General features: G+C 37.1%; 1 protein-coding gene across 11 annotated transcripts in view; it reads left to right on the forward strand.

The window, feature by feature from the left end:
* ZNF385B (zinc finger protein 385B) overlaps positions 1–26,921 on the forward strand; it is a 167,491-nt gene that overhangs the window by 61,373 nt on the left and 79,197 nt on the right. Inside the window, exons 1-2 of one of the 11 annotated variants that reach the window (XM_027637353.1) lie at positions 1,482–1,541; positions 4,645–4,794. The exons of 5 other annotated variants lie outside the window; for them this stretch is intronic. Coding sequence is in view for 2 of the 6 variants with exons in the window: in XM_027637350.1 (XP_027493151.1) it covers positions 1,679–1,694 (16 nt within the window). In the remaining 4 variants the exon portion in view is untranslated. Of the gene's footprint in view, positions 1–1,481; positions 1,695–4,644; positions 4,795–15,822; positions 16,057–19,195; positions 19,308–26,921 lie in introns of those variants that run through there. 5 more of the 11 variants (XM_027637352.1, XM_027637351.1, XM_027637354.1 and 2 more) reach the window with 5 other exon arrangements.

Genomic DNA, 26,921 nt, shown 5'->3' on the forward strand with positions numbered 1-26,921 from the left:
TTTTGGGAAAGCAGGGCTGCAGAATCATCTGAGGATCATCTTTTGTGCCAGATCATTAATTGATTTTAAAATTGTCACAACTTCTGTAAATCCAGACATAAAAGAAAGTATGCAGCATTTCACGTAGCTAATGCTAAGATACATCCTGATTTTCATTCCCAGATGGCATAGTGAACTTCACCTCCATACATAATGTTTTTAAAACTTGGATGCTCAGTGTTTTATAGATGAAGAGGTTGTTGCTCTCTCATAAATGTTAACTGTGAGAGCAGTCTACATAAGATCAAGAGGCATCAAGGGATAATGTAATTGCAATTTTCCAAACAACTGGATCTGAATGAAGATTCATTATAAAAAAAAAATAAGACAAAATAGATCTCACAGTTTCAGCATAATTAAGATTTTTACCAGTGACTGTTATGGGAAAACTTTCTTAAATATTTTACCCTTAAACCTTTGAAAGATGTGACGTTAGATGAGCAAGATTTTAATTCTGCAGCCACTTTATTAAGCAAAAGCAGCTCTGATTCCCAAACTTGTAACTGACAAAGAGGACCAGAGCTGTAATTACCATATTTAATTATCTTTTTTGTTTGGCTTTCCTAGTGGAAAGCTTCTTAAGTCAATCAAGATGAGGAGAAATTATGTTAAAGTGTAAAGTGTTTTGTTCTTACTAAAAAGTAAGAGAGAGGAAAAAAACCCAGAAACTGCTCCTACTAATACATAATTATATAAAATATATATGAAAAAGTAAAATTAGGTTTGAGCATTGCTCTTTATTGGATATGGATTTAAATTATGCAAATAAGTCTGCTCTTGGGAAATCACACATTAGTATTCTCTTCAGCAAGGTGGTTAAGCATGCCTAAGCATGTCCTCTGCTTTGCACAGGCAAGAAACAAAAAGGAAAACAACCCAGCAAACTTATAGAGGGTATAAAGGGGAAATAGGGCTTGTATTTTTAGTTATTTTTGGTTTAGTTCAAGTAAGCTTAATGATAAGTGTAGAGGCTTCTCTATAAAATTTCTGTTTATTGTAAGCAGTATTAAAACTCTATTTTAACAATGTTAACAAGTGAACACTTGACCTCTTATGTGTTACTGAGTAGAGATCTTTTTCTGAAAGAGTCTTAGCAACACCCACTTGGTTCATTTCTGAGCAGCAAACTATGTCTGTGTTTTAAGGTAGATTCTTGTATTAATGAACTAGTCTCTCATTTCCTGAAGCAGTATCTTCTAGCACAAGTTTTTTTTAATGCTCTTTTTTTTTGGTTATTTCATTTAAGTGCCAGTGCTAGCTCTCAACTGCACAATAAAGAGCTAAACCCAATTGTAGACGTCTTGGAGAGTCGATTGTGTTTTTATTATGGTGTGTCTTTTTATGATGTTGCTTTATCTTAACATGTAACAGAGAAGAAATGATTTAAGTAAAACAGTAACTGATATTGCATAATGAAGTTCACATGAAGTAAGGTAGGGAAGAGGAAAGAGCTCATGTCAGAATTGTGCAATAGACTGAAAATTGATAATAGCTTTTTTCTGGTGAGTTAGATTTCTTCTGGATAGACAATACAAAAATGGGAGCTACAAGATGAGTAAAGCATTTGGGTTTTGATCTTCTGTTTCTAAAACTCAAGACCACGTGTCATAGTAAGACACTAATCTTATGCAGAGTGGTAATGAGGCCATTCCCAGGTGAGTATTACTGTCTATTCTGCTGCAAAAAATACTTTGTCTGAGGAAGATGAGCACAGAGCATACAATGTGAAGTGCTAGCACAGCTAGTTATAATACAAGAGTACTTTCTTGTCAATATTATATGAGAGAAAGTAAACCCTGACAAATTACAGTCGGGTTTTTTTGTGTGTTTCCCCTTACATTTCAGCATATGAAGACATGAAATTGCTGTTTTATATTCACCTTTCCAAACCCTGATGATATGTGTAATAATTTTATTTTAATGGATTTCCTATGTCACTTTCATACTGCAGCTTCAGAGACTACATGGAGCGATGCAAGCCTTTAAAAAATCTCTTAGCTGAATCACTCTTGAAATTTTTATACCTTGAGAATTTTGTCACAGCATTTTGAGTTATGATCATTTAGTAAGAAGAACAGTAGTTTTTCCATCTCTCAGAATTCTCTACAAAGAATGAACTCATTTCTCATACTCTACAGGGTAGCTGACCATTAGCAGTATAGATGGCTACTTTTCCTTATAGGTTGATTTTGTGAGTATAGATTTAATGAGATTTCTTAATGTTATTTTTATGCTCTAGAATTGTATATATAGATCTCCTATCTGTTATTAGATAAATCTGTTGATCTTTGATGGACTGTGCTATCCATAGCGTCTGTGATCTGGAACTGGCTTAAGCAACAAACACTGCACAAGCGAAATTGTGGCAATCATCACTGAATTTCAGTGGCTATTTTGAAAAAGGTGAACAAGAGAGAAGTTCTCTGATATTCTTGTGTTATGTTGATTAAACATTCTTGTAACACACTTTCTTACTACATCTTTTTTTGTTGTGAGTCTTTTGACATCATCAGCATATATGTGCATACTTATAGCCTTTATCACAATATATTCTTGCAAAGCTAGTTAATTGTAGTATTGGAGAACAGCCCAGGTTGTAAGGGATCTTGAAAGACCATCTAGTCCAAGCTTTCCTGGGAAGGGGAGCCTAGATGAGATTGTCTAGCATCTTGTCCAGACCTTGAAAACCCCCAATGATGAGGACTCCACCATGTCCCTGGGGAGGTTGTTCCACTGAATGATTTATCTCACTAATTTTTTCTCATGCCAAGATGATACCTCTCCCAGTGTAGGTTGTACTCCATGTGGTTCCTCATGAAGAGAGAGCCTCCATCCTCTTTGTGACTGCCCTTTAAGTACTGAAATTCTGTGATGAGTTCCCCCCAAAGCCTTCTCTTTTCCAGGGGGAAAGGGCCCGAGTCCTTCAGTTTTTCCTCATAAGGCAGATTCTCCAGGCACTTGATCACTTTCAAGGGCTTTCTTTGTACCTCTCCGGTCTGTCCACATCTTTCTTGATTTGTTGGGTCCAGAACTGTAGACAGTAGTCTGGGTGCAGCCTAACAAACGCTAATTAGATTGGGATGATCATCTTTCTATCTCTGCTTATAAAGACCCTGTGGATCAAGGATTAAAGATTAATCTTAATTAAGATTAAAATTATTTTTTTTTCATACTGAGATTTTGAAGTGATTGAAATGACCAGGGTTTGTTATGCTGTTTGTATGTTATGTTTGTTATGCAATCTCTCTGTGTTCGGATTCATGGCAGTAGTGTCAGAAATGTTTCCTATTTTATTCTATTCTCTATATGTGAATATAAATATATATGAATATATTTGTCAATATAATGAATATGTGAAGTTGCAAAAGATATATTTCGGTGCTAGTCTTCATGTCGCTGGTCAGCCTTCATAAATGAAAGTAGAAGGTTATATGAAGGATTGTGACAAAGATGCTCTGGCTCTTCTTTGCCTCTCAAGTTTCAGTCTAGATCCAAATCTGGCTCTGGTAAGGAACACTTGTCTCATTAGTCAGTTTTTCTCTTGTCAGGAGCCAACAATGCTGACTAAAACAATTTAACAGGAACTGTTTGGGAGGGACAGGCAGAAAAGTGCTTGTGTGGCTGCTCAGAGATGTCCAAGAAAAAAATTAATGAGTTACCTTTCTGCTCATTTCTTAATGTGGAAATATTAATATTTCATGGTTCTGTTGCTGACAATCTTTCATGTTAAACTGCAATTGTCTGCCATCAATGTAAATTATTTCCAAAGACACTAGAAATTTTCTGTAAGGGTCCTTTTCTAGGTTCAGGAGGTACATCTTTCTCGTGATGTATTAGAGAATAGCTGCCCTGTGTAGGTTAAACCACTAAAGAGAGAATATGGTCTGGGACAAGATGGATATTGGTCTGTATTCTTCACATTGGTTTTGAATGATGTAAAATTCCTGTCTTGTAGTATTTGACATTAAGTTAATTACACAGGGCTTTTCCTTTCTGTGAGTTACCTTTTATGTGAAACCTATACTTCTTTCTAAAGCAGTTATTTTCTCATATACAACATATATTTGATGATTTGAGATGCCAAAGGAATCACTCATTTACCTGTATGTGTGGTGTTTTCTGTAGAAGTCCAGTCGGTTTTATTCTTTCTCAAAATTCCTTCTAAGGAGTAAATTTTTTGAAGAAAATTCTTAAAGATGTTATTTTTTAGCTAAATAATATGAAATTGAGAAGAGGAAACCTAAGGTTAAGTTATTCTAAGATCAACCATTTCTTCTCCTCTTCTACTAAGTCTTCTTAACCACCTTGTACCCATTAAATTTTCCTCTGAGACTGGTGAAATGAAAGGAGATATCTGACATGCTCAGTAGACCAATAGGTGTGGAGACCTAGAAATATGTGCAAATACAGAAATAGTAAAGTAATACCGTGATTAAATTATTGGAGATATGTTGGGAGTGGGCAAGGTTGTTTCTCACACTGCCTCCTTCCTAAGTGAAGACACTTATTAAGGTTGTTTTAACTAGCAATACTGTAGTGCAGGCAACAAACTCAAGCTACCCCATTAATCTACCCAGACAATACAGATATTTCTGTATATTGCAGGAGGAGGTCAAAATGACATTAAAATGCAGTCCACCATTATTCATCTGCCTTTAAAATGAGACAGTGTGATCCAGCCTTGCAGGCTGCTCTGTGCAGCTGTATTTCTAGATGCTCATCATGTCTGCAGAGCACCTGAGGGGAACGTCCCAGGTAAGTAGAAACCCAGCAAAGTAGTGACCTGGAGTAGTTGCAGGTAGCTGCTACACCAGTCAGCTGGTTTGGAGAAACAAGAAGCAGATGACTTTTCTATCCCAAGTTCATTGACTAAACCATGCTTAACTTCTTCATGAGCCTGACTTGAAGGAAGATGTAAAGACATGTGAATGAAGGGATTTAATGTCACTCGGTTGGATTTGCAGGCAGTTGTTGGCTTTGTCTGCTGCCTGGTAGGTCTTTTACAGGTCATGTAGTCTCATTTTCACTAACTTGATGGTCCTGATATGTGGTAATTGATTTCCATTGGAGCTCTGGGGGTGGGTGTAAAAGCATTTTTCTCCACTATGATCCTATCAAATGATTCCTGCTCCCCTGAGGATTTTTGGAATGGTTTATAAGAACATTATGGACATAAGTCTGTATTAAAAAAAAAAAAAGAAAAAGAGGAGGGAAAGGAATTTTATCATTTATGTAATTTAATATTTTATTTATACAATCAATTTATTATATAATTTGTTGCTAAAGGAGACATAGAAGTGATCTTATTGTAATTTTAGATATATTGATAGTCATTGTGATATAACTTACCTTTCCCAGATGTTTAGTATGATTCTACAGCTGTCAAAATGAGCAGACTTCAAAAACTGACTCATTTACATAAAGTGGTCTTTTGCTTAAGTCAATTAAAACTGCTTTTCTAAACTTTCAGCTTTCTATTTAAGAACACAACTATTGTGATTTTATTAAACTGGAAAATATTGAGTGATGTCCACTACTTTTTTTTGCTGAGCCCAGGAGGCTAGACATAACTTTGAAAAGTGAGAGACTTGGGAATAATTTGGTACAGTGGCAGAGATGACAAACCTTGAGATGAAATTTTGATTTATCCAGAGTACTTTTTCAAGGAAAGCGTAAAAAAAACTTTTATGTGTTTAAAAGACAAAGTAAATAGTTTCTGATTTCCATTATATCATGTTTGAGTGCTGTTAGTTGCCAAAATGCTCAGTGGCTAAAGGGGATACTGGCTGTACTGCAAAGTTCATCTCATTCAGCTGCTTTTAGTTCATCTTTTCCTGAATGCTTGTTGTTCGTGTTTCATTGTGTACCAATGCACAAAGCTTCCCTAGTGAACTGGCTTGCTTAATAAAATCTGTCTTGCAAGCAGGACAGATGTAAACCTCATTCACTGGAGTAGGTCTTGCCTGTATTTTTTTTAGGAAACCAACCTATCAGGGCAGACTGAATTAGTGTATAAGCAGGTGTGACTGCAGTTGTGGTTCTGTACCAGTCATGTAAAGAGAACTTGGGTTGTGATTTCTTTTAAGGGTTTCTCAGACTTAAACTTGAGGTGAAGCTGAGGAATTGCAAGTCCCAGAAAGACAGCTGGCCTAGTTTCCGAAGGACACAGTATCTGCAGTTTCTTTTGGCTTCTGTACAATTTCAGAGGCTCAGTGCTTTGAGAAACTGGGTTGAGTGGCAGATAATAGTGAAATAGCCCTCAGGAATAATCATCAGATTAGGCTTAGTCAAATGGCTTTACACTTCTGATATTTTTATTTAGTTAAGAATGCAATTAAAATAGCCTAATTTGAATAAGATTTTTAAATGAAAAATACCCATGCATGTCTGTTTAAAAAAAATACATTGTGAAGCTTATCTGTTTTCTGTATGACAATTAAAAACTCATTTATCTTTTTATGGGCATAAATCTGCATCCTGTCATGCAGTGCAATATGTTGGTGCTTTGCCAAAAAGGTGACACACTGCAGTGCTGTGAATCTGTTGAAGTCCAAACAAATTTGTCTCAAGAAAATTGTTGAAAATACATGCCATTCTGATTGAACAAATCAAAATTACTTCAGTCTATTATTAATTAAATTAGGTTGCTTCAAAATTCATAGCAGATGCCTGGAATGACCTTACTTAATGCTCTCAGGGCTTTAAGTATCTTCAGAGAACTTGGATTAGCTGACTGGGTACACTGTTAAAGAAAGAATGTCCTATGTGAGCAAGTTGTCCCGAAGGGATAAAACTGGTACATCTCAAATGCCCTGAAGGAAATACATATCTAAATGCATGTGATAAAAGGCAGCTAAGGTATCAGATAAGAATCTTAGAGGTTCAAATTTCAAGATTAGTATTTTATCCAGATTGAGAAGTAGAGGATTCATGTATACGTTGCAAATATAACCTGTGAGGAATGCTTATCAAATATAACATGGTTCACAGTTAATATTTCAAGATGAAGTAATTGATCTGAGATGTCACTATGATTTTTGAGCTGTAGCAACATAACGTACACAATTCCTGTGATGCTTTTAGAACTGCTGGCTTTGGAAGCTGCAGAGCGAACTGATGGAATTTTCCATCAAAATGGTATAGCTGGAGGTCTGAGAGTGAAGCCACTGCTGCAGCACTGTTCCTGGAGTCGAGGTGGATTGTTTTTCTTCTATCCAATGCCTGGAAATTTTCAACCAAGCTTCTGTATATCTTGCACTTGTTCACACACAGCTTTGGGAGCATATGCTTATGTTTATAGTAGATATAAATACTTATGGAGTCTCAGAAATATTTGAATGACTGTGTACATCTGTGAACCTGCAAACCTTTAGGGATGGATTTTAACAGGTGTAAATCTACTTCTAATTCTGATGTGTCTGAACACATACCATCTCTGCAAAGCCCATGTACACAATTCGATGACTTTGTAGAAAGAGAAGACTGGCTGCCAAGAAAAATTAACCCTGTGTCTTGTGTCACTTAAGCAGTTTAATTGGCTTTCACACCTAAGGCTGAAATAAAAATGAGCTACTACTTGTCACCATGCTCTGAGAGACTGGTCTCATTGTAGAGTAACAACATTCATCTGCTTCAGAAGAAATATATTATAGCAGACTGTGCCCTACTACACTGGAATTCAACTGCCTGACCACAGGAACAAGCCCTCCAGTGCAGTGTAGAGCCCTGGATCAGCTTCTCACATGCATCTTCCATGTCCAAAATAACCCTGACGAGGATTCTTGTGTGCTGGGTGGTTCCATTCCTTACAACTTTCTTCCTTTCCATGGTCTGCAACATAGTTACGGTGATGCAAGAGTGTACTTTCTTTCCAGCTGGCTCTGAAGTGGGTGTCACTGATCTGATGTTTTGCAGAAATACTGAAACCGAGACTCCAGGATTAGGTATTGTGCAAACCTGGGGGGAGGGGAAAATGAAAAACAAAAAAACCAAACAACAACAAAACAAGCAACTGAAAAACCCCCAGGTGCTAACTCAAGCAGCACCAAAAATGAAAAGGATTCGGTGTGCAAGAAGAAAGAAGAAAAGAAGAGAGGCTGGTATGATCATAGTTACTATGCACAGTGGAGTGTGAATCAAATAAAGAAAGAATAGATGGAAAGACCAAGAAAAGAAAAACAGAGAGAAAGTGGTAAACAGAGGAAGGATTGAAGGGTAGGCAGCCTGGGGAATGTGCAATTCCTCTCCAACTTGAAGAGGCTGTGTGGGAGAAGACTGGAGCCAATACACAGTCCACAGAAGAACACACATCTCACTTCACATTTACAGAGTGTGGGTATAAATCATGTTTCTTGGATTGTACCAGTTAAGCAACTCAGCCCCCGAAGGCAGGAGACTTTCCTCAGCCTCAGTTTTATGGCTCTGGTTAAACACTGTTTTATACTTGAGTCCAGTTGAAAGCCCTGGGTTAGAGCTAGGCTGTACAGACTTCCAGCCCTGGGTTTTATAAGCAGTGATTTCATCTGTAGGAGCTTCCTGTTGTGTCCTGCCATTAAATGAGAATATCCATTCAGGGAGGGAGAAGGATGGTGGGAGATGTACCAAGTTAAAATATGAACAGAAAGAGGTATTAATATCTCAGATAAGTCTGCCAGTAAGAGCTCCCTTATTAGCAAGCCCGTGAGTCAGGGGTGGTGTTTCTTGATATGGTTTAGTTTCTTTTCCTGTTTCTTCTTGCATCAGGATGCTACTCTTTTCGTAACCAAAAACTCAGACATCAGAAGGTAATTTGGGATCATCACTAGGACAAATTTTAACAAGTCGCTGGCTCAGTGTTGTCATCAGCTCTGAGTACTATTTACAAAAAAGGCTTGTCCTGCCAAAAATGTGAACTTCAGTTGATCAATGTATCATTATCTCCTTAAAAAGGAAAATGAAACAAATCAGTTCATCAGATGTTTTTTGTCTTTTGTATGTTGCTGTTTCTAATTTAGAAATTTGTTCTGAAACACTTCAGGGAGAGGGAGAAGGATAGAGGAATAATTATTATGATATACCTGGATGTGTCACTTATTTCTTAGGGCTCCGTTTTCTGGAGTCATAAAAGTAAAACTGTCTTGATGCTTCCTGCCTACTTTTTGGATATTAGTCCTTGCAAAGAGTATGTATGTTTGCTGTTGGCTTTTATTTATTTTTTTTTGATCAGTTCCTGAGGCTTTTAGTAATTTGAGGGATTTGAATATGTTTTCAAACTAAATAATGTCTCAGAAGGCTATCTTAAAGTTGCTTTTTCACATTGGTGTTAATGCCTTTCTCATTTTTTTATCATTAATCTAATATTTTTGTGACTGTGACCTACTCTGCTTCCATTTATGTCATCTGAATTGATGACTTGCTAATGCCTATTATCCCATAACAACAGAGAGAAGCATGTCAATTAAAAAAAAAAGTTATCTACGTGGAACTTGTTATTGCTCCTCTCACACAGTCTTTATTGTATTTTCATACTTCTGGTGTCAGAAGAGTGGATTTCAAGTTAAAGACTTTTTTTCAAGGTATTCATGACATTGAAGTCAAATACTTTCCTTAGAAATCAGACAGTAGCTCTTACTGGTATAAACATGTGCCACAATGTGCTTCCCTGCCCAAGCTGTAGACAGTTCTTTCAGCAACCTCAATCTGTGTCCTCTGCTCCCATTTCCTCTTCCCTTTTTCCGTGAAAGCACTTATGCTTTTGTTTAAGCCCAAAAGTTTCCCTAACCTGACCATGCAATACTTTGCACTAGAATTGGGGAATTTCTGGAGCATGTGTTGCCTCTTCCTCAGTGACAAAGTGCTTTGCAAATGGCATTGGACTGTTGAGCTTTTGAGGGATTTTTTTGTGTGTTCGGATTTTTTTTAATGGTCCGTCATGACTTTCAAAAAAAAAAAAAAAAAGTTTTATATTTCAGGAGTAATGTCACTGGGATTTATCTGTTCTGATGGAATAACAGTTTTTCAGCTCCAGTTAAAATGTCTGAACTAAGAAAGATGATCAGAATAGAACATGCTTAGTAGAGAAGATTTGTCATTATGAAGCAGGACATATCACATACTTTCTTTTTAACTTCAGGAAATTCACAGATACTTTAATTTACTTTACGTAAAACTTGATGTACTTGCCATATGTATCTCTTTCTGGTATTGCTTACTTGAACTATAATCTCCTAGGTCAAGGATCTTTCTTAACTTGTGTATGTTGAACTCTTGGTACTGTGGAGCTTGATGTCATTTGACACCTCTCACCATTACTGTAATATACATAGTCAGAAATAATCAGGGATCTTTTATATATTTTTTAGACAAGCTTACAGCTGCTTAAGCTCTCTGATTTCCCATTGTTCACATTATTTAGGAACTCTTTGTCATTATATTATGGCAAATGTACATGTATTTGAACTTTGGAAGCAAAAGGTGGCAGAGATACATATATATGTTTGTTAAGCTTTTGCCATTTCCAAATATATCATTTTTTCAATTATAAATTTACGTGAAGGCTATATAGAAATGCAATGAAAATGGCATTTGAGAACTGAAAAGTTATGAGTCTTCCAGAATCTGTGCTCGTGATAAAGAGAAAGGGTTAAAGGTGCCTGATAAATATTCCTCCAAAATATTCCTGTTCTCCAGTGTTTGTAGAAAACACAAAAGTAAGGTTGTTCTCTTTTTTCCAACTGCAGTGAAGTAGCTACTCACTGGGATGAATCCTAAAACACTTGCTGTCATCTAGACCTTATAATGACAAATTCTTGGATCAAAATAGCAAGTGAGTTGGGGCAATGGTGATTAATGGCTTGAACAAAAATAGGTTTTGCTGTACATTTATAGCTGGCATGTCATGCCTTTGATATTTGTTAGGACATTGAAGACTGCATACCTGTAGGACCTGGTGTGGTCCTTGAGGCTGCAGAAAGATTTAAGAATTTGTCTTTGAAGATCCGTGTTCAGGGGGAGAATTAAACTGACACTCAGTTCTTACAGCTGCCCCGTTCCTTACAATGACAAAAGTGCATGTCTTAAGCAGTGTGACATCTGGTTGCTAAGTATGTGCTCCATGAAAGGGGAATACATTTGTCATCTCACCTGTGTCCTGAGAGGAGTTGTTTAAGTTAAAATGTCATCTTTGCAGGTGCAATGTAAGTCACCTCTCGTGATGGAGTGTCACACCAAAGAGCAAACCTAAGATCTAAGGAGCTGGAATATAATGACATAATTATGTTTTCTTTTTCTGAATACCATAAACTGGAAGAGGAATACTGTTTTATTATTTCATTTGGCATGCAACAGAATACAGAGTGCTAAGTTTAATGAGATGTATAGGCCCATGTGAATATATGCGTGTAAGTTTGATGCATCTGGGTGTAGATATACAGGCAAGTAGCAATAAGCGGAATTTGCTTCATGTAAGCACAAGTAACGAGATACCAGCATGAGCTGGTAGTTTCTAATAGTCCTTTTATGTACATTTCAAGTACATGTTTACCATGAGAGATCTGCCTTATCCATAAACCGGGGCAGAATGAAATGTTGCTTTTCTAAATCCTCTTAGAGCAAAACTTAACAGTGAGGGCTGGATGACAGGAAAAAGAAGAGGTGTAATACTTATATGTGCTTATGTGCTGGTGGGGGTTATGATTTAAGAGTTTGGGAGACTGCAGTTGCTTGCCTCTGCTTTGAATCTGTGTCTGTATGTATTACAATTCACTGTAATTAACTTGATAAGCGGAAAAGACTCAGAGGAGAACAACTGAACTGCTTTGATTCAATGCTTTTCTGTTCTGAGAAATTTCTAGAAAGCTCTGGAGTTTGTCATGTCTTGTGAAATTTATCTACTGAGAAAGGGATTTGACTGTTACTCACTGGTCATATGCTTGACCACATCTTTTGCCTGTTCCAGTATGCCTGTATAGTAGGATCAGGTTGTTCTACCTCACTTCTAACTTGTTTTTCTCCTTCAAACTGGGATGATTCTTAGGCATTGTATTAAGTGTTTTGTATTAAAATACCACTCAAGTGTGGCCAGCAGATTCCCCAGCATGTTTGACATGTATTCAGAGGCTTCAGTATTTTCCTGACAAAGTTACCTCACCTTGGCTTTGATTACTGCCTTGAATTTTAGAAGTGTAGGATTTGGCACTACCTGCACTTCATAAAATTTGGATTACTGGTGCTGATCCTTTATGACAAGAGGTAGGGAGGGTAGTTGTGTTTTTTATTGAAAAAATGTCCTTCCTTTCACTTACTGGTCATTGGTTTAAGTCAATGTCTTGGAGGGTGCTTGTAGTTCATTAGTGTGATATTACACATATCATTATAAATTCATTGAGATATTAGTGGTCTTCGTTCTAGCTGTGATTTTAAGCAGCAAAATGCTACTGTTACAACATATATGCAAAAATATTTAGTAAGAAAAGCTGATGATTAAAAATCACAATGGGTAGTACAATAACAATAAGGTCAAACCTTGGCTACTAAGTTTTGTCTTTTTCTTACCTTTATGTTTTTACTAGATGTAGCCCATTTGTTTTCTAGAGTTGTTTGTGCACAAAAAGCAAAGGACAACCTAAAGGATCCAAGCATGGCTGTGCAGAGAAGCCTTTTATGAATTTGACAGCAGAATGTTATTATCGCTGTTTGACACTAATCTCTACAGAAGTCCAAACTGCTAAATTTTGGACTTCTTGGAAAGATGATTTTTCTTGCTGATCAAGCTGAAAATACACCACATCTACATACACAGTCCATTTTTCTTCAGTGACATCCAAACAGTACAATTCTCCAAGTTTCTAAACATCAGCCAAAATGTAAGCATGTCATACCTCAGTCTACTAGGGAGAGCATGAACCTAGAAAGAATCTAAGTGTAAACACTGTGTTTTTTGTATAAGTTGATGAATTCTGGCTGACTTCAGTTTGTAATTAAAAGTTGATAGCTAGAGGTAGTAAATAATGTATTACAAGTGCTCAAAATGTCGCTTCTCCAACCTCCAGATACAAGAGAGAAGATATGGGGAGGGCGGGGAATTTAAAACATGGAAAAAAAGACACAGTCTCAGCATTTTAGCAGTTGAGCTGTATGTCAGCTTTTCTTTCTTTGACTACAGGAGCTGCTTGTGAATGAGACCTGAGTGCATTTGCCTTCAGATAATCTCTTCAAGAGGTCTTTCCTTTGTCATTGCTCTGTAGATCTAGTGTGCCTGCTTTTGCACTCTCTCTCCTCCCCTTATTTAGATGTGTGGTGGTAGGTATGACATAGTGACTCTGTATTATTCTGGAAGGTCAGCACCTGATAGCTTCTTGGAAAAAAATGCATTCACTTTTATGTTTAATTTACCATTGTTCCTTGCCTTGTTCCTTGTTCCACTTTCATCTTAATGTTTTTGCTTTCTTTTCATCTCTCCTTCTGTTATAATAACATTTGCCCTTTCAGTACTTTCCTCTCATACATATTACTGTCTGTAAGCCTTTCCTGTTCACCACCTTACTCTTCTGTATTCCACTGTTTCTTCCAACCACCTATCGTTACCCTTGGGATATCTTTAGCTCTTTAGCACCATCTGTAATGCTGGACTGCCTGATCATGTTCCAACAGGAGGTGCTGTCACCCTGCTTTCCTCCTCACCCACAGCACCTCTGTTTTGTGCTTGCACAAGTGCATTGCGTGCCCTCATACCTAGAAAGACCATCATGCTAGTAGTGTGAAGGGGCATTCTGTGCTGTTATGGATCTCTGAAGAGACCTTCTTGGGCAAACATGGAAGTCAGGGTATCTCCAAACCTTGGGACAGTGGGTGTTAGTCGAGTAGATGGGAATTAGCAGTTGTTTTAAAGAGAGGAGGAGGAATTAAAACTGTGACTTTGTGCACTGGAGATCCCACTTTAGATATGAACTAGATGGCAGACTAAAATATTAAATCTGTGATTAGTGTGTCCTAAGGCCTTCTGCTGCAACAAGGGTCTGGTCTTCTGTGAGACAGGATATTATATGCTGTTGAGAGGGAAATAGAAAGGATCTGCAATGCGTTGAACTAGATAAATGGTTAAAACTGAACATGCTAGTGCGCTGTAATGGTTTTAGCCAGGAACTATCAAACATTGCCAACAAAGAGACATTACAGTCATTGAACAAGTGGTGGGAATGAGGGAAGTATGCCTCCCAGTTTGAGGGAGATATAGTCCTTGCTGTTTTGTCTTGCTGCAATGCATAAACGTACTACTACATGCTTATGGACCGTGTGAGACACTTCTGCAGTTAATAGAGAAATTTAAAAAAAATAAATTCCTTCGGTCCTCACAGAACATACAATTATTAATATTATTATCAGCATGAGACAACGTAGTATTTATTGAGAATACTAGTCATCTTGTGAAGTCATCAGACTCTATATAAAACCCAAATAAAGTTTCATAGAAGTTTGGTGTTGCCAATCCCAAGTGTGCAATGAGAATGAGTCACATCTTCCAAGATTTACTTTAAAAATCAGAGGTTTATTTTTAATTGGGTTTCATTTTTATTTGCCTTTTTATTTCAAAACTGATTCATTTTTTCCACTGTTACCAATGCCCACACCCCTCCCTTTTTTTTTTTTTTTTTTTAAGAAAGAGACTCTTAACAAGAGTACCAAATATTTCTGGACATGTAACAAAGTTATGTAATTGCTGCCAAGTCATGTTGGCAGGCAATTATCAGAGTAACCCCCTTTTAGTGGAAGGGAGGAGTAGGAGGTTGTAGAATAAAATAAGATTAAGCCAAAGTTTCACGTGTGCTGTTTTGAGTAACCAAAATCACATACAAGAGAAGAGTGTTGTCACTGGAACAATATGCTTTATTCAGGAAGACAAAATTAACCTTGTCACAAAAAATTTGTCTTGTATTTCCAGATATGTGGAAATTTGTTCAAACTAACTTACTTTTCAGTGTTGTCTTTTACCCATCCTCTTCACTTTCATAAAAAACAAATTAGGAGATCAAGTAAGTCTTAACTCTATATATTTAACACTAAGCACTAAAGTGGAAGAATTATATAGATTACTAATCTTTAGTTCTCCATGAGGAATTATCTGACATAACCGCAAACTTCATCAGATAAAAATCTGTTCCTAATGATCCTGGATGTATTTTTTTTTCCCATAAATAAAACTCTTTTTCTCAAGTGTCCTTACTAGGATGTGCTTGAAAAAAGTCTGTTAGACTCAGAAGTTCTGTGCAGACCCCAGTTGTGGCATATTGACACACCACATCCCAAAGTGAGGGGCTGTAGGTCAGGAAGGCTCCTCTTTCAGTTAGATTATGGGCCTTTTTCTCTTCATAGGGAGGTTAATTTAAATTTTGAGCAAATAGTCTGTGGTAGATTTTAGTGGACAGTAGGTACTTGACGTGGTAGCAGCAGCATTCTAAATGTTTTTATTCCGTGTCCAGTTTGGTCTTTGAGCTAAATAAAAAGTCCTAAACTATCTCCCTCTTTGGATGTCTTTAAAAAAAGTCTTTTGTATTAGAACAAGTACAACTGTGATGAAATCAAGCATTATGGAAAGATGGGACACTTATTTTTGCAAAACTTAAATTTAACCTACGATTTAGATTTTCCCTGATACACTGTGTTAATTCTGTGGGGAATATTTCTCTTGGTCAAAGATAGACAACTAGTTTAAAACCAATTCCAGGACAGATAAATATAAATATGTTAGACTTTCTGTGAATTGATGACTGTCCCTTTTTCTTTGTGGTTTTGTTACCTCAAGTTAAGGTGGCACAAGCTACCGCCCGTTTGCATCACTTCTGCATAGCCTGGAGAGGTATCGTTCACCAATGGGAGTGAAGTAGCTTTATGGGACAAGACATATTTCTAAGCAGCTCGAGTTCAAACTCAGACCTTGCACCAAGTCAAAAAGGAGCTTGTGAGAACATTTCCTTTGCTAGATCTATTGTGCAGAACTTTCTATTCTGCTGAACAAACTGTAGAAGAGAAACATGCTTTTGGGTAAGTAATTCCATGTGGAGGTTGAAATCTGTCTTTCAACTAGCTGCATAATAGAGCGCTGTATGCTTGCTCCAGCTGTAGGGAAGGAGAAATACAGGCACTGTTTAGCTGATTTATTTTTAATAGCAATCCATTAGTGAAAGCTGTTCTCATATGCTGTAGTTTAGGAGCTGAGCAGTCAAATTAGGAAGTATTAGCACTGTAGGTGACTGTGATCTGGTTTTTTTAGATACTTTTTATCTTTAGGTAAACTGCGACAGAGAAATACAAATGCCAAAATCAGCATTTGAACTTTATCTTTTTTTTCCTTGCTCAGATGGTAATTGTGACATTTTCAGAAGGAAGGCTATAAATAAAACTCCTTGTTAGTAAGCACATTGGAAGACTATATTTCTTAAATATGAAAATAAATTTTTCTTATTTGTGAGCATACCGATGGTTCACTGTAAAAAATTAATGCGGGATTATTATATGTCTTTAATTTCCTTTTATCGTTTTGCTGCTAAATCCTGTTGACTGATATTATGTTATGTAATAGTTTCAATAAGCATAAACAGTAGTAGCATTTGAAACAGGGAATGCTTTCATGTGCATTTTAAAGAACAACTTCAAATTTTTAAGCTTCTGAAATGTTAATGTGTTGCAGATTATACTGTATATTGCTTAGCTGCAATGTTAAAAGTATGCATGATGCATTCAAAAAGTTCCTCTTAGGATGCCTTGCTAGGTCAAAAACATAAATGTTCTCTGTTTATATTTAGATGATTAGCTTGGAGAAAACATTTTAAATTACCTTTTTTTTCATACAAGGCAACCTTAACTGGAGGAATGTCATTGGTAGTTTTTTCAGATGATGAAATAAATAATAATAGAGTGCTCATTTGCTATGAATGGAATGTTATAAAATACTTTCTGCTGTATGCAAGTATGATCATCCTTGGGCTGTGGTAAATTCCATTTCATAGGATTCCATTGCTTTTAAAATTACTATGTTTTTCTCTCTTTTTTTTTAAATAAAACTGATGTGTATCCACTGACCATAATTTCTGGTTACTGTCACCTTATTTAACTTTCTAAAAACAAGAAAGTGGCCTGGAGAGGTGTTTTTGTAAGGCAGAGTTTAAGATTAGTGCAGTATTTAGCTTAGTCTAGCTGAGTGGATTAGATTTCAGCAAATTAGGTTGCATGTTTGTATGTGCTTCAGGACAGCAAATAGAGCTATTTCATAAGCATTTATCCCTTGTTCTGTTCTCTCCTTATATGTGGCTGTGACACTGTTTCTGTGTTTTGTTTGGTGATTATAATTTTACACCTTGGGTGCTGTGTTCTTTGTGGTAGGGAAATGCTTTCTGATTTTTCTAGACTTTGCTTCTCTGACATTTTGTATGTTCAGATATAGTCACCATAATAATTTCCTGTGCTGCACAGAAGTACATGTTGTAGAAGGTTTTAACAGAGAAGCCTGGAAGAAATCTGGTGACTTGGTTGTTCCTATTTCTTATTTACTTGATTGCAGCAATCTGTACTTAGAAATATTAATTCTATCTGAAGTTGGAGCAGTGCACACCTTCCATGCTGCCTTCAGGATGCTTTGTTAAACATCACTAGACATAATTTCCCTGTGCTGCCATTATCATGGTAATGTTTAGATTCACATTTGTCTTTCCTTTTCCAGTGTGGCTCATCTGAAAACCCACGTAATTGGCCACTCTGCTGTGCATTGTCTGCAGCAAATGGCTACTGGGCAGTGCACACAGCCTAAAAATCTTGGGCTGTTCCTGACTCCTAGGGAACATGGCATAGGCAATGGGCAGTCCATGCTGGCCAGGCATCATCTGTCTGCAGCTCTTGGCTAGCAGATAGCAAGTCAAGCTGGCACAATTCTGGCAAAATGGTTTACAAGCTGAGAGAGAGAAGTGAGAGTCCAAAAATTGGTATCAAGCCTTTGGAGACAGTTGCAATGTGATGAAAACAAAAGAGAAAATTCTATCTATTCAGAAAGTGGAAAAAACCTGACAAAAACAAACAAACAAAGGAAAAAGAAAAATCCAACCAGCCAAAGAAAAACCAAACCTGCCAAACTCAACCAAAAAAACCCTAGTTTTAACCCATCAAACTGCTTTATGCAGAACATGCAGCTCTGTTACACCAAGAGAGACAATCTGCTGAGATGGGAAACCCAATAAAACTTGGAAACTTGTGCACCAAGTATGGTACAAATTTTGGCAAGAGCTGAGCAACACAAATGCTGGCAGATGAGGAAAAACTTCCAGGCCTTGCTGGTAGCAGTGACTGCCTGTGACCCTGCTTTCGAGGAAGCAGGCACAGGGCTCAGAGTCATAGGGACAAGAGGCAGCAGTGGGGGTCAGAAAGGGTCCTGGAAAGGGGGTGTTCGAACAGGACTCTGAATTTGTAGTAAGTGTCTTGGTAAAGAAGGGTAGTCCATAAGTACAGAAGTACCCTGCCATCACTTTCCCAATGATATCTCCTAAAGACAGTAATTTAAAAAGGAAAGATGAAATCAGCTTTACAGGTAAGCAAGAGTTTCTGTGGTGAGCACTGGTAATGAACAGCATGCCAAAAAAATTTATGTCAAAGGTTTACATTTACATAGGTGAATATTCCAGATGCATGTACAGATTTCTTGATTTTGCAAACAGATATTTGGGTTTAGTTAGTACTTGTAAATTTGGCCTTTGGGGAAAAAATGCTTTTATGTTCTGTAATACTAAAATGCTTTGAGCAAAGTTTAAAATTATTATATTCTATAGCTGAGGGAACATTGAGATCTTTTGGAATGACTTATTCAAATATCCTTATGGTTGATGGTGTATTTGTATTTGAATAAATTCAGGAAAGATTCGTCCTAAGCTGTTTCTATCCAGAACTGCTTTAAAGAAACAGGAAAATATAATCATTTCATCACTTAAAGCTGCTTAAACCTTCAGGGAAAAAAGGGTTACTACTTAAATTTCAAATGAAAGGAGTGTTTTGTGAATTCATCTGTGTCATGTATTCATACCTGAATTAAAATGAACCATGATGTACTGGACTTTCTCAGGAACATTACATAAACTTCCTTGTTCTAAACCATGCACAAGTTTGAAATGTGCATACAGAACTGAAAGAAACTTTGCAGTAGTTTCTCCACAAGCAGGAAACCTAATATTTACACAACAATCAATAGAGTAAAGAACACGGAGACAAGCAGCACTCTCTCCTACGAAACTTGGTTTAACTGGTAAAATAAGGTAGGATCTATATGAACAACAACTTTCTTTTTAGTAAGACCTGTACAGTTGGGGATGGGTTTGGCTTGAATTCTGCGGAACCTTGTTGACCAAAGTTTGGAGTTGTGCAATTAAAACAAGGGATTGTTTTTAAGTATGTTATATTTGGAACAGTTTTCTCCTGCTTTAGTTTCTGGGATTTTGATCCCAGAAAACTACTTTCAGTAGTGTTTTGGTGAGACTCTAAAGAAGATTAGTTGAGGAAAAATCTGATCCTGATACAGCTTGCTTTGCAACAGATAAGGAGTTTCTTTATGTATGATTAACTTATATATTCTTGATTGTTTCCTGTCATGTTTATTTGTTTGTCTTGTGTACTTTTAGGGAGAATTTTCCTCACTGTGGGCAAATAAGTAAAGGGAAGCAAGAATGCATTGACCTCAGTGCGACTAGAAAGGGACAGGAGGTGACAGGGACAGTATACTTATTATTTCTTGTTATTGTCTGATCTACAGGGCTAACAGTATTATCTGACAATAAAAGTTGGCAGTTTTCAATTGAAGCAAGAAGTTTCAGGAACTTTTTCAACATCCTTCCTGTGAGGATTCAGGAAAATATTATTTTTCCTTAAGTTCTGTGGTTAGTCACATATGCTACTTTACAAAGAATGGTTGACAGAAGGACCTGCCTGTCCTCATCCTCCTGGAGGAAACTTTTCCATTGGAAGGGAGCTGGAGTACTGAAACTGTGCTAAGTGTTTTGGTTTTGAGAGCAGACATTTTGCTCTTTTACCCTGCCTGTCTTTTTCACTTCTCTAGTGTTGTAGGAGACCAGGTGTGTGTAGGTGGCAGGTACGGCATGAGCTTTAGACGTAGCATGCTCCTTTCCCAGGCTCGTCAAGAGTTTCTGGTAGGTTGTTGAAATCTCTCTGAGGATAAGGACTGATGATTTGCAACACTTAAGAAGGGTACATTAATAAATCAAACATTAGGTGGATTGGCTTAGGAGATTCTTCCATATACAAAGAGTATATGAAAATATCAGGAATTCCCTCAAAATTTTAAGAATTCTTCAGAGTGGATAGCATCAGGTAACCTTAATTGGGTTTTTCTTCATTCAAGCGTGTATGCCCTCAAGTTACTCATAATAGCTATTTGCAGAAGTGACTTGAAATTTAAAACAATGATAAAAATTTAAAGTAGGCAAGAAATACTTCAGCTAATAGACTGACAAAAGTTACTGAGGAATGTGGTCTTGCAATAAGATGTAGTGTGCAAACCTGTTGCTTATTGTAGTAATGCAACCCAGACAGTGAAGTTCAGCTTATACTATGAAACCAAATTTAATTTTGTAGTCTTAGTGATTGAAATCTCTTTTATTAGGTAATTTCATTAACAGTTATTACCAAAGAGAAATGTCTTTCATGTTTCAAAGGGCAGTGTTCCCCAAAGAACTTATATACACCCTGCAGGCATAAATCCAAACCAATGTCCAGTGTTCCCTGATAAAGTAAATTGCTTTGTTTGAAGAGGTAATGACTGGTACAACAGCGATAAGTGCGGTTATCCACAAGTGATGAAGCATCTCACCAGCATTAACACAGGGTACTTCCTGTATGTTATTTTCAAAGCCCACCTGCTGGCCATTTGGATCTTCATGTCCATGCAGAACTTCATTTGATATTGCTTTCTTTTTTAGCACCCTACTGGTATGGGTGTGCTTGTGTGGTGCTAGTATAAAAAGAGAGACTTTCATATGTAGCTAAACTACTACTTCCAAAGTGATTTTTAATTTTTTCCTCTGATTTTAGCAGGTATTTACACAGTAACTAAAATGTATGTCCCTGGTGATGCTGTGCTTTGTGCTAAAGTGAAGTTGATAACTAGAGAATCAGATTGTTCTTTCTATATTTTTATGACGATTCTGAGGAAAGACAGAGCTTTCGGAATAGAGGACAGAAAATTTCTTTTTGAACTCTTCCCCTTTGTCACTGTACAACAATACATGGATTGTTAAATGTCAAGACATTTGCTCAATGCAATGCCCAAGTTTGTCTCACCGTATCTTGCTCCTTCTTACCTGTATTGTTGTTGCTCAGTAAAGCACACAGTCCTGCCTTTCACCTTATTACACAAATCCACAATATTGCTTAACAACTTGGAATGGTTTGCTCCTTAAGCCTATAGAATAGTCTGTTTTGATTGATTGAGAAAAGCCTAATACAATTAAAACCCCAAAACAAAACACTGCCCCCTGAAAACCCTAAACTTGTCGTATACTTCTGTTGTGTTCAATTTAGAGTACTTTTTGTTTATTCTTGTAAATAAGCCAAATTATAATATATCCTTGTATATAATATGTAAATTTAAAAATAGAATTATAACTATTGCAGGCTCTGGAGAACTAAATTACTTTTATGTTGCTTAAGATTACTTAGGGATACAGTCCTACTGTGTTCTTAGGAAAGCAGTTCTTGCTGACATACCAGGAGGCCTTCATGAAACTAGACTGAAGTGCAACAGTTACAGCAAGAGGCTAATGAGTCAGCCACAGGTCAGCTTTTCCTTTAAGAAGTGTGATGTATTTGTAAAGCAACATCCAATGATTACTTTAAAATAAAGATGTGTAAAGATACAGTTTTGTCTAAATTCCTTGGCTTTTTTAGTGGGTTTTTTTTTTTTGGTAGCTCATTAGAAGAATTCTCAAAAGGTGGCTAATTCGTAATCTTAGTAGTATTTGGCAATGCTTCCAGGCCTTGCTATTAGATTGATTAATGTGCTTTGTGTCCAGTGTAAAAATTAATCAGTTTTTTTTTATGTTAACAATAGCTCTTTAGGGACTTGAGATACCATATATTGTATCTGTCTGTCATGATGTTGTGGTGGCACAGCTGAAAGAGGTAGAAATGTCAATAATAGGTCTAAAAACAGTTCTGAAGTGGTCTTTGAAAAGCTAGTGCCAACTTCCTGAAATGACAAGTAGTAGCACAGCAGAACAAGAAAGCACATGAAAAGAGAGTAATTCAAAGTGTTTTAAGCTTTTGAAAAGATTGAGGAATAAGGATAGATTCAATCCTGTGGTTTAACTGAAAAAGCAATTTATATGCTTATGTGATTTTGATGGCACTGAAAGAGTAGCTGTTCAACCAGTGAAAGATGTAGGGAATACTGGGAGTAGGGTGTCCGTCTCTCTTTTCCAGTCTTTTTATAGTTTATGGCATGTGCTAAGCTATAAAGCTGAGTGACCAGGTTTTACAAGGTTCCCTGTGAATATTGTTCTTTACCTTTAAATTTTTATCTTGTAATTCTGTTTTTGTTGGAAACTTTGCTGCTTGGTGCACTGGAATGAGGAGCTGGCCTCTGAAGTGATATATTGTATTTCTGACAAGCTTTTAAACAAAAGGCTGATCACCATCTTCAATGCCTATCAGTTGCATAATGTGCTGTAGGTCACACTCTGTCACAGGCACATGCTTCAGCTCAAAGTGCCGTGGCTGGCTTGCTCAGTCTTTATTTTTTACTTGTGTGGTTCCTCTGAGGCTGGTGAAATTAATCTAATGGACAAGACCATATGTGAGAAATAGGTTCAGCAATCCACAAAATCTGGTCTTTGTCCAATTTAAATGAAAGATAAGTCTTAGAAGGGAGGGCATTTTCATTTTAGTTCTGCATCTTGAGTGCAAAGGAGTCCATGGGGAGTGATGTGCATTTCTGATTAAATAGAACTCCAGCTATTGAACAAAATTGATCAGCTTTTCACTGAGCATACTCAGTAGTAAAGGTATACTTTAAGATCAGCACTGTTAGAGACTATATGATTACTCTGTGGCTCTTTGCTCTTTAGATTTTAAAATTATCATAATTATCACATTTAAAATACATTTTATAAGTTTTAATATTAAAGTACTATTGAAAAACAAATGAAACCAATATTGAACACATGAAAATAGGCTACACTGAGTTATTTCATTACTTTCTGATCTTCCTTTAAAAGTCCTAAGCTGTTCGGTCTTCCTGGCTTTCCATTTGCTTTATTGAATAGAATGCTTTGGTTATTGGTTTTCCCAATATTAAACCTTTGGAATACCATTCATTTCTTCCATCCTAACTATAACTCCAGTGCATCAAGCTAAGGGCCACTCTTAGCTTGCAGTATTTATGCCTCAAACATTTGTAGTGCAGTGAGGGGTTCAGATATTAATTTCCTTTTAAATTAGTCTTAGCAATAGCAGTAGGAATGGTGTTCTATGGTTGTGTCTAAGGGTCTTAACAACCTCATTAGAATGTTTATTTCAAAATTGTCTATATCAAAGTCAACTCACAGATACCTTTTGAGCAAGGCTTTCCCTGCAGTGGAGTTAGTCAGTGGTTCTGTCCTGGTCACCAGGTTCATAAAGGTGACATTGGGTATTCTGCTATTTGGTTGTTGCTGTTCCTTTGTGTGCAGTAACCTTGGAGCTACTTTTAGTGGCATACTTTGTGCACGTGTGGTGCTTTGAAACACATTTCATTACATGAAAGGTCTTTAAGCCAAATGCTTACTTCCAGCAGCTGTAAATGGTATCACTTTACTGTTTTTAGCAGTCTGCTCTTGGGACATTAAGAGCAGTATCATTTTACTTTTTGAGTTGCTGTTCAAGTTTGGCCATTGAGAAATAGTATCAGATAATGAAAGGGATGGGGTCCTATTACAGCTTAATAATAGTAAAACAAACAGATAAAACCAGCTAAATAACCCTTTTTCTTCTCTTTATGAAGCCAATTAAATTAAAAGTAAAGACTTCCTATACTATGGTGTGATACTTAAGAGGCTACTAATAGTCTTAATGTTTCAATAATACATTACCAGGATCTGAATAGCTCTTTGAGTTAAAAGGAATGAGCAGTTTTTGTGGACTGGGAAGGTGAGCTGATTACAGAAAAACTAACCACAGAACAAACATTAGAACTTTCTAATACTTGGTCTAAATAGGAAAGATCCATCCAGATACATTTAAAATGCTAAGTCCATAAACCTAGGGATTTGTTTTGCTAATAGTTGGAGGGCTAGTTGTAAGATTTTGGAAATCCTTCTGTTACAGCTGTTTGAGAAGTACTTTGAGATGTAGTTATGCAAGTCTAACAAAATGAGGATCTCAGCACAGTATTTGTTTTTTCAAATTAAACAAAGCAAAGACTTCTATTGGAAAGAGAGGAATTGTTTCTTGTAAATCCAGACATCAGGGATTGAAATCCTAGACCCTTAGAACAGGGAAAGTATAAGAAATATTAGGAAGCATGATGAAGTTTCTATGAAGTCAGTGTTTTGTATCCAGTTGTGAGTCATTCTGTGCTTAAAAATTATATAATTCCATCAATTGAGAATACAAATCCAGGGGGAATTTTAAGACCTTTCATCAGAATTTTAAAACCATGATACCCTAAGGATTACTTCCCAATGGAAACATGAATGTTAATAATGATGCATCTGATAGTGACCTCTGCAAAATTACACAAACTCCTATTAAATTGCATCTGGAACAATTGCTCACACCAAAAGGATCAAAAAGCTGAAAGAGGGACTTACTGGAAAGGCAGCAAAGTTTCTTAATTTGAGCTATTACAGGGACATTACGTGGTGGCTGTAACAGCTTTACCATGCTCTGTCCAGAGCCCTTTGCTCTGAGCAGCAGTGCAGCTTCTCTCTGCTAAACTTCTTGAGGGAAGGCTTCCTGCATCTGTGCCTTCACACCAAGGAAGTCCTTTTCTCACTAACTGAAGTGCAGCTAGGAAGTATTAAGCTAGTATAGCAAGCTAAACCAGTTAAGTCTCTGATTTATGTGTTTATTGCTAGAAGTTGCTAGATAATCTGTGGGCGTGTTTACCAGTTTCTGCATTATTTTTCATAAGTTGATTGGATACCTTCTAAAATTTTGTTGGAACTCTATTTACCCTTTATCTTAAATGCAGTTCTTCCTTTGCACTTGTGTATTCTGGGTACCCTACTCCTTCACCCTCAGTTTATCTAGATATTGTTCTTCTTTATTTCAAGGCTTTTTTTTTTTAATCTTGTCACATGAAAGACAGACTCATATTTTGTCTGAGGAAGTTGTATGTCTGGGTTGTAATCAGGTTGCCTTAAATGAATTAAACTGGATGACAGTACAGTGCATCTCACAATTGTGTGAATAGCTATTAAGTTTTAAATGCACACCCTTTCATATTCCTCCTATTTTCTGAATGTGTTAATCTTCAAATACAACTTGCCCTTGATGTTATCAGTCTCTTGCATTATTTCTTTTTGAGTTTCATCTGAGATCTTTTTCATTGAAAATTCTTTTCTAAAAGTCTTTCCCCTATAAAATGATCTTTCCATAACCTTTTAAATTGAAGCCTTTTATTTCCTGCCCCATCACATCTTTTTTTTAGATTGTGTTTCAGAGGAGATTCTTCTCTCCCAAGGTGGGAGCAATTCCAAACATATTTGATAAAACTGTCACTGGGACTGAGTCTGAGGCTGCCACTCAACTGTTTTCCTTTTCCCTTTGAGTTTTACCTCATTTCATTGTGTGTGGACTTCTTTCCCTTCCACTCAGGCTTGACTGAGTGGAGACCTCATTGCAGTTACAACTTCCTTGTGAGGGGAAGAGGAGAGGGGCAGGCACTGATCTCCTCTCTGTGGTGACCAGTGATAGGACCCAAGGAAATGGCCTGAAGTTGTGTCAGGGGAGGTTTGATTGGATATTAGAAAAAGGTTCTTCACCCAGAGGGTGATTGGGCACTGCAACACCCAGGGAAGTGGTCACAGCACCAAGCATGACAGAGTTCAAGAAGGGTTTGAATGATACTCTCAGGTACATGGTGTGACTCTTGGGGATGGTCCTGTGCAGGGCTAAGGGCTGGAGTCAATGATCTTTGTGAGTCCCTTCCAACTTGGCATATTCTGTGATTCTGTGACTATGGGGGCACAAAGATCAGAAACTTGATTTTGTTCGCAGATTTGTCTTTTCCCTTCATGCCCATCTTAGAGAGATGTGGAATTGGACTTGGCAATCTGTCAGACGGGATGTGCCAGACTGCATTTTTCTGTCTGTAGCTGGAGATCAGTGTGTTGGCTCACGCTCCCTGAATCCAGCAGTTGCTGCAGTACTGGTGGGGTGGTGCCCAAGTCCTAGCCTTCCACTGTCCTTGATGGATGATTTTCCAACAGGGATGTTGTGTCCTATTGTCGGGCATCCCTGTTAGAGGCTGTTGGTGCCTCTAAATAAGACTGCATGAGAGGAGAGCACTCTCTCTTTTTGAAATGAGCTCCTGTCTTGCTGGGCATCTGCCCAGGTCATTTGCTTAAGCTGTGCAATCTCTGTGTGATTGAAAAAGTCTGGAGCAGGACCTGTTGAGGCAAAGCTGAGGTTGGAATAATGAAACTCGTGGGAGTAGGGAAGTAGCTTATTTAAAATATTGTCATGCCCTCTTTTTGATGAAATTGAAAATTTGAGGAAATATTTGATTAATATTTTGAGAAAATATTCCCACTCTTGTTGTTTGTTATGATTGTTTGCATAATGTCCTTTAGTAACTGTAGATGAGTGATGGCTGAGGTGCTGAATTAAATAATTGTAATAAAAACTTTTTTTCATCATTGTCTCTCTTCTTCTCC

Source organism: Corapipo altera, unplaced genomic scaffold (assembly GCF_003945725.1).
Source record: "Corapipo altera isolate COAL_440 unplaced genomic scaffold, ASM394572v1 45, whole genome shotgun sequence".
Taxonomy (NCBI): Eukaryota; Metazoa; Chordata; class Aves; order Passeriformes; family Pipridae; genus Corapipo; species Corapipo altera.